The 9,446-nt window shown below is 46.2% G+C and overlaps 4 protein-coding genes across 4 annotated transcripts; 2 read left to right on the top strand and 2 right to left on the bottom strand.

The window, feature by feature from the left end:
* The first annotated feature begins 321 nt into the window (after positions 1-321).
* On the top strand, positions 322-1,880 carry LOC6557194 (SHC-transforming protein 1). Its single transcript, XM_001984171.3, has 2 exons — positions 322-620; positions 680-1,880. The coding sequence occupies exons 1-2, from the start codon at positions 433-435 to the stop codon at positions 1,818-1,820; spliced, it is 1,329 nt and encodes a 442-aa protein (XP_001984207.1). The 5' UTR covers positions 322-432; the 3' UTR covers positions 1,821-1,880.
* Positions 1,881-2,081: 201 nt separating this feature from the next.
* Positions 2,082-2,961, bottom strand: LOC6557207 (40S ribosomal protein S17). Its single transcript, XM_032741329.1, has 3 exons — positions 2,874-2,961; positions 2,511-2,662; positions 2,082-2,440 (listed from the first exon to the last, which is right to left on the bottom strand). The coding sequence occupies exons 1-3, from the start codon at positions 2,874-2,876 to the stop codon at positions 2,200-2,202; spliced, it is 396 nt and encodes a 131-aa protein (XP_032597220.1). The 5' UTR covers positions 2,877-2,961; the 3' UTR covers positions 2,082-2,199.
* A 148-nt stretch (positions 2,962-3,109) lies between these two features.
* On the top strand, positions 3,110-6,300 carry LOC6557057 (uncharacterized protein KIAA1841 homolog). The gene is made up of 5 exons (XM_001984169.3): positions 3,110-4,016; positions 4,075-5,032; positions 5,092-5,314; positions 5,402-5,615; positions 5,678-6,300. Exons 1-5 carry the CDS (start codon positions 3,271-3,273, stop codon positions 6,078-6,080), a joined length of 2,544 nt encoding a protein of 847 aa, XP_001984205.2. The 5' UTR covers positions 3,110-3,270; the 3' UTR covers positions 6,081-6,300.
* Positions 6,301-6,360: 60 nt separating this feature from the next.
* LOC6557059 (ubiquitin-conjugating enzyme E2-22 kDa) lies at positions 6,361-8,683 on the bottom strand. Its single transcript, XM_001984168.2, has 3 exons — positions 8,302-8,683; positions 7,955-8,107; positions 6,361-7,713 (listed from the first exon to the last, which is right to left on the bottom strand). Exons 1-3 carry the CDS (start codon positions 8,362-8,364, stop codon positions 7,330-7,332), a joined length of 600 nt encoding a protein of 199 aa, XP_001984204.1. The 5' UTR covers positions 8,365-8,683; the 3' UTR covers positions 6,361-7,329.
* Between the last annotated feature and the right edge of the window lie 763 nt (positions 8,684-9,446).

Here is a 9,446-nt window from a genome sequence, read left to right on the forward strand (position 1 = left end):
AAGTCGAGATGTCGCTTACAGCAGCTGATTGTTGCGTCGATTGACCGATAGGTGGTCAAACCGATTGTGGCGGCTAGCAGATACGCCTTCGCCGCATGCTGGGCAGACCGGTTGAAAAACTCTGAGGTGTATGGGAACTCAATAGGACAATTGTATGCAATTTGCTACATTATAAACAGTAAGTGGAAAAATATGGAATCGTATTATACCCCAATAAGACTCAAATAACATATATTTAGCGGTTTTCTACATGAATTATCGATAATGTTAACTAACAGCTGTAAAAGTGCCTTTGGTAGTGAACCAAGTGAACTAATTGCTCGTTCATCTGGTTAAGTGAGTCATTCGACCGAACTTCTTCGGAACGATTCGATACAAAAGTCTACAAAGAAAGGACGCAAAGGACGCACAAGCGACGCATACACAAACGAAATGCCACGGAATGTGGGAGATGCCGGCAACGGCGGCACTGGCTCCAGTGCCACCAGCGACGGCTGCATATATCCCGACGATATCATACTCGAAAAGGGCGTAACATTCAATGTTCGTTACACGGGCTGCGTTGAGGTCAAAACCTCCATGAAATCGCTGGACTTTGAGACGCGAACGCTTCTCGCACGGTAAGTGGGAAAAAAATATGACATGCTAAAAACAGTTATTGAAACAATTCCTTGTGCAGTGAATGCATTAATCGGGTATGCGAAGCGGCTGGCTTGAAATCGGCAAGCAAACGGCGTCTGGACAAAAAGCTGCACAACTTTATATCGGATCGGCCGAGCATGCAGCATGCGGGTACCAACATCATTATCAATGTGTCGAGTCGAGCGCTGACGCTGAGCAATGTGGAGACGGGCGAGGTGATCGCCAGCCACAATATGCCAAGGATATCCTTTGCATCCGGTGGCGACAACGACACCCTTGATTTTCTCGCCTACATTGCCAAGCGGGAGGGCGATGAGTGGCGTGCCTGTTATGTGCTGGAGTGTGGCGGCGGGCAGAGCGAGGATCTGATTGTGACCATTGGCAAGGCGTTTGTGTTGCGCTTCAACGCCTTGAGCCGGCAGAATGATCATTTAGCAAGTGCTGCAGCTGCGGAGAATATGAACCAGAGCTGCAAGGAGAATGTGAAAGAGTATTACAATGATTTACCCAACAAGCTGCCGCCGGAGTTGCCATTCGAGGAGCAACACGAGCAGCAACAGCAGCCAGGACAACTTCCACTTCATCCGCACGCGCCGCGCGTCGCTCAATTGAATTTGCGGAAGCCCCGCGATCGCTTGAGCAGCAATCTCATTGATCTTAACTCCCCGCCACCCGATCAAACCACCAACAAACTGGCCCTTGGCAACTTTGATCCGCTGCAGCAGCAGGCAGCAGCCACTGTTGCTGCCACAACTGCAACGGCAAGTGCAACTGCAGCCGCCCCCAACTCTCACTCCATACGCGATGTATTCGATGGGCCGCAATGTCCTTTGACTGCCGAAGTTTGGTTCCATGCCGCCATCTCGCGGCCCATCTCGGAGCGTCTGCTGCAGCAGGACGGAGATTTTTTGGTGCGCGAATCGCAGGGCAAGCGGGGCCAGTATGTGCTGACCGGACTGGAGGGGAAGGCACCGAAGCATCTGCTGCTCATCGATCCAGAGGGCGTGGTGCGAACCAAAGATCGCATTTTCGACAGCATCAGCCATCTGATAAACTATCATTGGGTGCATGCACTGCCAATCATATCCGAGGATTCCGAGCTGGTCTTGCGGAATCCGGTGCGCAGGCCAGCCAACAACAATCTCGATTCTCAGACAGCCGACAACAACAATGCATAATCACAATCCTTCATATACACCACATATTCTATATATACATATTCGTGTACACACTTAGGATTTACATACATATATATGTGCACTTGTAGAGAATATCTTTTATATATCGTCTATCATTGTATAAACAACAAAACAAAACCCATTTATTTATGGATCGAATGTATACATATTTATATATATGTGCAGCATGTCTACAGTATTTTTCATTAAAATGAAAATAAACCAAAGCAATGGCCTTTCACTATAACAATAAACACAGGATTACAAATTGTACATTTCACACACAGGATTTTATTGTTGTGTTATCCATGCAATCATTTTTTCATTTTGTTTCTTTGTTTTTCATTTGTATCAAAAAAACAGAGCTTCCGATTAAAACCTAATTGCGACGTCCAAAATTGTTGGTATTGGGCTGGGTGAGCTGCAGGCCACGAATATTGTGGAAGTCCAACAGTTTCAACATCTCCTTGGTATCGGCATCGACCTCGATGATGTCCTGCTCCAGGGCAGAGACGGCGGGCACGTAATTATCACGACGCTCGCGCTCCTCCTCCTGCAGCTTGATGGAGATACCACGCACCTGGGAGTGACGCAGACGGCCCATCAGATGGGTAACATAACTGCACACAAAGACAAATTCATATAAGTATTAAAGGCTTTCTTTCATCTTCTCAGGGAAGAGAAACTCACCCGGCAATCTTGTTGCGGAGGGGCTTGGTGGGAATGATAGCAACCTCCTCGCAGATACGCTTGTTGGTGTGGAAGTCCAACGTCAGGCGCGTGTAGTACTTCTCAATGATGACCTTAGCGGCCTTCTTCACTGTCTTGGTTCTGACGCGACCCTAAAATTTGAGAGTTCAACAGAAAAAATACACAGTTTAGTAAACAATCCATTTTTCGAGGCAATTGGATTACTGCCATGAATGAAATTTCACTGCGCGCTATCGCTGCACAATTGTATCTACACTTTACTTCACATATTTGTGCATTTATTGCAGTGATTGCGTTTTTAAATTAGGTTTTTAAATTCATTTTTGACATTTGGACACCCACCATTGCGAACGTTGTTACCGGAAAAGAACAGAAAACAGCAGCTGTCAAATTGACATCTTCGTGGTGAATGCTTGGTACAGGGTTGTATGCACTGGCGATGCTCAAAATGGAAGAAGCAGAATGGTGCGCTCATAGTGAATGGCAAGTGTAGAGAAGAAGCAGCAGCATCACCAAAGTAACGGAAAACAGTGCAAAAATAATTTTAATTTTTTTTTTTTAAGTGGGTCAGTGCAAAATGGAAAAAGCTAACAATAATGGTGAAGAAAGCGCTGCTACAGCATCCCCCTCTAATTCGGAGGAACAACAACAACAGCAGCAAGCGGGCAACGGTTCTGATTTTCAAATCACTTTAAATGATTTTCTTGATTTTTTAAAACTTTCCTGTCACGTCAACGAAATGATTGCAAAAGTCGATGGCAAACCCCAAAATCGGGAGCCCGTTCCTCCAGCCGAGAGTGCGGCTGGCATACACTCGAAGCGCACTAGCAAAAAGGAGGAATTCGACTTTAATACACTGGCCGAAAATCAATTGGTAAATGAACTGCTCGCCTTGAAGCGACCCCAACGCCACTTGGGCAACTCTAGCAACAGCACCAACAGCAGCATCAGCACCAGTCGTGACGAGAGCAGCCGCACCAGTCAACTGCTGACGGAGCACAAGGCACAAGCCATGCGCACAACTGGACACATCCACTCCGGACGTGGCCTGCATCCCAAACTGAGCGAGCAGCTGGACTATGTCATCAACGAGGGCGTTTTGGACTCTGTGCTCTCCTTCATATGTCCGTTGCCGTTGCCCGTGGCACTCGCTCCCAACAATGGACGCGCTAAGTCCACCAAACAGCAGCACCAGCTGTTATCCCAGCCACAATTGCCGCTCAAGTCGGAGTTTCCAGCAGCGGCGGCGGCATCCAAGTCCACAACGGAGTTGGGCTATTTGCCGACGCCGAGATCGAGCTCACCCAGCGTCAGCTCACCCAGAGATAGCCCGGGCACTGGTCTGGTTGAGTCCAGTAGCTCCAATAGCATGGTGCGCGCCTCCGTCAAGGAACCCATCGGGAAGACATCATCAAACTCAATGTCACGTCGCAAATCTTTGCTGCTGGTCAAGGATAGCAAGCATTCGCGTCAGGAGCGAAAGGAGTGAGTCAATGGCATCGCCATAATTCCAATAATAAACTGATTTATTATCCATTCTCAGGGCTGAGGTCGTGATCCATGTTTGTGACGAGGTTAAGAATACATCGCGGGATTTTACCTGCCCGCAAAGCCTGCTGGTGAGCAAGATGGGCTACTTTGCCGATGTGACGGCCGGTCAGCGTCTGGAGGAGATGGACATATCGGTGCACTGTGACATACAGATCTTTGACTGGCTGATGAAGTGGATCAAGCACAGTGCCCAGAGCCAGGAGCTGCAGGCGCCGGGTCAGAGCAATGTAGCAGCAGGCCCCCAACTGGATGGCAATAATGTGGTGCCCATTCTGGTGTCGGCCAGCTTTCTGCAGATGGAGCCACTGCTGCTGGAATGCCTCACCTTCTGTCACGCCCATCTCAGCGAGGTAGTGCGCACCTCAACGAATCTCTCGTGTCTCAATGATGCACTCGTCAGTCGCTTGGCGGCGATGTTTACCAATCTGGAGCTGGAAATGGTGCGCGACAAGAAGGAGCGAGTCACACCACGATTGTGGACAAAGCTAATACAGAGTCTCTGCGAACCGGATCCGGAGGTGCTCCGCGGACACTTCTACAGCATATCGGGGCTATTTCGCTGCGTGCGCTGCTGTCGCTGTGTGACAAACACAATGAAGTCCTTTGTCAACTGCATTCCCAGCAATATACGGCTGAGTCGCTGGGGCCAGCTGATCAGCAGCCATGTGCGGGATACCAACTGGGATCTCAATGTGTACGTGATGCAGCTGTTCAAGGAGCTCAAGTCGTGGCGCAAGGTCTACTGGAAACTCTGGGGCCATTGCCACTATCTCTACTGCTGCACGTGCGAGGCGCATTTCCCAGTTTACCAGATGACCTGGTGTCGCTATCATCCCGAGCCGCCCAACTTTCTGGGTCCCGAGACCGAGGGACGCATTGCCGGACCAGCGGGACGCTACGCCTGCTGCAATCAGCAGGCATTTCGCTACGAAACGTTGCCGGGCCCAAATGTAAAGGATTTTTATTAACTTAATTTATTAATTGCTATAAATTTATGTACTCTGTTTAGGGCTGTCAGTTTCGGGAGCATAGCGTGCTGGTGGACACGGATCGAGAGCGGGCCATTCTGACCATTGCCCAGTTGGTGGCCGAGAACTATGCGCTGTGCGAACAGCCGCCGTTGCACATTCAGGAGCTGGCCGCCGCTGGCGAGATCAGTCCCAATTGGTTGGGTATTTCGCTGACGCCGCAACGCTGCCGCCAGGGTCTGCTGCCGCAGCTGTGCATGGACAGTGGGTTATTCCTGTTTGCTCCTTGGCGAGCAGATTATTTCAGTTGAAATATTTATTATATATTTAATTCAAATATTTCACTTTCAGTGACCAATCATCGGGTTAGTCGACGTTGTCGCTATGAGATGGAGACGAGCACCGAGTCGGAGACGACATCGACCAGTTCGGAGGATGCGCATTGCCAGCGTCCGCGCATCCGCAACACGCTGCTCGATGATGAGTACTCAACGAGTAGCGATGGCTGCGAATCGGATCATCGCCCGCCGCCGCGAAAGACGCGCGGCAAGAAGAAGCGCAAACGGTAAGTTAAGAAACAGATCCTTTCGTTTGTGGAATAGCTCTCACTAATCTCTGGAGCTGTAGGCCGGCTGCTGTTTCTGGTCGCTTCTGGTCGGGCGAGTTGTCGGCGCGCAGCAATCAGGATCATCAGCGTGACTTCGAGGAGAAGATCATGAAGCAGGTGGTCAGCTATGTGACCAAGAAGACGGGCACGGATCAGAGCCTTGTGCACAATGCCCAACCGCTGGGCGGCACCTATGTCCGTCTGGAGTCCGAGTGGAAGGAGATGCTCAAGCAGCGTCACAGCAATCACAATATGCAAAATAGCAGCGCCAGCAACATGGGCGGCACTGGTGGCGTTGGAGCCGGCGGCACTCTCAGCAGCAACAGCAGCAACCAAAATCTGTATGGCAGTGGTGGCGCCACCGTTGGAGGCATGACATGCGGCCCGGGTGCCTCGCTGATGTCCAAGCAAAAGCACAAGTAGAAAAATAGTGAAAATAGAACACAATGTAGGACAATATTTACCAATAGATCAATGTAGACAAATGTTTTAACAAGTAGATAACACAATGCAACATGCAACATGCAACAATGCAACTCAATCGAATTGATTTGAAAAATTTGACAAACTATTGTGAATTTGATGAATACTTTTAAATTGTTAAAGTGCTATATTGAAATACAACTAAAACGAAATTGATGAACTTTTTTTTAGAAGAGTTCGCAAAAATGTTGCAAAAAAAAACAACTTTTGAACGTATTTCTGCATTTCTTAATAGTTGTTTATTATTTAACTTAACGCAATTTACAAAGATTTTTATCATAGATTGTTTTTTTTTTAACTTTTAAAATTAATTTTCCTTTCTTTGCTTTAGTTTTTTTCTTTCTTTTTTTCACTGTTGTTTTTGCCATAAATTAATCCAGACACAGAAATCAAATATTGTATGATTATTATAAGCGTTGCAAGTATTTGTAACTTAAATTTGCATATATATTTTTTTGTTGTTGTTGCTTAACAATAAATGCGGATGCGCAAATTGGAACCCAGGGTTCTAGACATACTCGTATAATTACAACATAATCAAATGTATTTTGGGGGTGGGGTTGGTGTGGGTGCCTTAGGCTCAACCTGTAGCAGGAAACGCAACACAATTATTAATTTATATATATATATTTATGTAGTGCACTCCAAAGTAGAAAATAATTATAAATCGCATGCATTTTACGCATTTTTAATTTGTTGCCACAGCACGTGAAATATTGCAACATAATTTTCCTCCAATTTGGAGGCATACAACTTAAATTACACATTGAATGGATTTTGAAAATTGTAAACACAACAAAAGTAAAGATTAAATAAATAAAGTTGATCTGTCTGTGTGTGTGTGCGGGTTTGTGTGTGAGTGCGAGTGCGTGGTGTTTGCTAATTGTTGTTGGGATGGTATTTCGTATATGGATGCTTGTTGTTGTTGTTGTGATTGTTGCTGTGTTTCAGGCGGCACCTGCTCATCTACTTCTTCCTCATCTGCTTCAAACAGTACTAAAATTTTGAGTTGTTCTTGATTGATTATGCTAATGACGCTGCTGCTGCTGCTCCTCCTCCTTCTCTCTTCGCTTCTCTGCTGTTCTCTTCGCTCTCTCTTTGTCTCTCCTTATTGTTGTGGTTGGTATTTTGCTGGTGTTGGTGTTGTTGTTGTTGCGGTTGCTGCTGTTACTCTCAGTTGGCCGCAAAGCTAACTGAATAGGCACTCGGTCGCCTTCTCCAGATTCCAATTCTCTTTGGAGAGCACGGCACGCGCATCGTGCTCATCGACGCCCATATCCTTGAGGCGCTGTATCTTTGAATCACAATCGGGAAACGTGTGCGGTCCGCCCGCATACGCGTTTGTCCAGTGTCTGGCAGTGAGCACGAACAGTTCGTGTTTATCCTTGAACTGATAGGCGACCACCGCATCCTGCGGATCATCTGGCTCGGCAGCGGCGAGCAGCGCCTGCAGCGACAACAACACCGTGCGCAACGTCATCGCAGCTGCCCAATTGTCCTTCAGTATGTCCAGGCAAATGGCCCCAGTCACCGACGAAATGTTCGGATGCCAAATGCGTGTTATAAAACGAACCTAAATCAGACAAAACAACATAAATTAATCATTTGTGATCTAAACTGATTACAGCGATCGCTCGTAAATCGAGAAATAAACAAATTCGTTATGTAATTCATATTTATTGAAAATGATAATAAATACAACAAATGTTAGCCTGTATCGATTAGCGAGCGATTACTGTACTGCACAGTGGCACCAATTGACCAATGGGCTATGTTGGGGTGAGGAGGATGGGGAGGGTGGAGAAGGCACTTACTTTTGGTGGATTGAATGGGTATGTTTCGGGCACTTTGATTTCCAGCACAAATTTGCCGCCCTCGTAGGGCGTGTCTGGCGGTCCCGCAATCTCTCCACGCAACTCTGTCCAGCTGTCGTTGACCAGCTCAATTTTGATCGAACACTGAACGATCTACAGGTTCATATTTTGACAGGGCGAGTGGTGGAGCAAGCGAGATAGAGCATGTAATGGAAAACACAATTAGTTCCAGTTGTTGACAAGTGGCGCCAAAAATGGAATCAGAACGCAACGATTTCGTCCTTGAATTTGGCATTGCTTCCAATTGGAGAATGTGATGTGGATCTTGAGCATATTTTTGGACTTACCTCCTCGCTGCGCATTACTTCTTTGAATTCGCGCTTGATACGTTGAACTGCCATGTTCGCCATGATTATGTGGATTTGTTGCTGTTTTTGTTGTTGCAGTTTTTGTCTAATTCTCTAGTTGCTGCTACTGCTGATTTTGCGGCGGCAGTTGTTGTTGTTGTTGTGGCTGTTGCTATTGTTGTTGTTGTTAGTGGCTATCGGGGGGTAAGCATACAGAACGCGTTGCTCGTGGGCGTTGTGTGCTTTTATTTCGAATTATTGTAAGTTAAGCGGCGTCACACACACAAAAACAATACAATATACTTTACTATTTCAATTATATTAAACTGACACTTTTCTTAACACAATTTGCATGGAACCAGGGCTGCTACACTATCGATAAATAATGACAGTCAGCTGCTGGTTGGTGTGACCGTTTGCCGATATCCTCAATATACACAATCATTATTTATCAATCGATAGCTGTTTGGTGTGCGTTAAGTGGTGGAGTTTTCTGCTCAATGGTGGAGTTTTCTGCTATGAAAATGTTAACCGCTTATTGTTGTCTTCGTTCTAGTGCTGCAAAATAGCCACAATTATTTTCAAAAGAGAGCGCAATTTTGCCTATTTTACTTCTATATTTTTCTCAATTAAACCAATTAACACACTTGATGCAAACCAGTTTTGTGCGCGCACACAAAAAAACCTCCACCCATATCTGGTCTGAAGGTATTTTTCCACAGCATGCTCAAGGCTGTTTCGGTTTGATCCCTCGAGCATAGTGAAAAATTGACTTGATTTGACCTCAGGTAGATAGTTCTATTACGCCTTTGCAAACGTTTCAAAACTCGTTTCGAGTCTAATAATAAAAAACAAGACGTCTAGCTTACACTGAGGCAGGCTGCTTGGCAACAGCACAAAAAACAAATAAGGAAAATAAAAACACACATAATGATACTTAATTATTCTGCTCATTAATAAACAATCGTCTGACTTTTTTTCGCTCACGTTTTACATTTGACGAAAAAAAAACGTGAGTGGGGATCAGAAAGCAACCGATTTGAATGCTAACAATTTTGAAAGCGCCTCGACTTTTAGAGTTACACAGCGAACAGTTTCTTGCTGCTTTAATAGGTACCCAGCAAACAATTTCTTGCTGCTTTAGC

The sequence above is a fragment of the Drosophila grimshawi genome, unplaced genomic scaffold (assembly GCF_018153295.1).
Source record: "Drosophila grimshawi isolate 15287-2541.00 unplaced genomic scaffold, ASM1815329v1 contig_44, whole genome shotgun sequence".
In the NCBI taxonomy this organism is placed as follows: Eukaryota; Metazoa; Arthropoda; class Insecta; order Diptera; family Drosophilidae; genus Drosophila; species Drosophila grimshawi.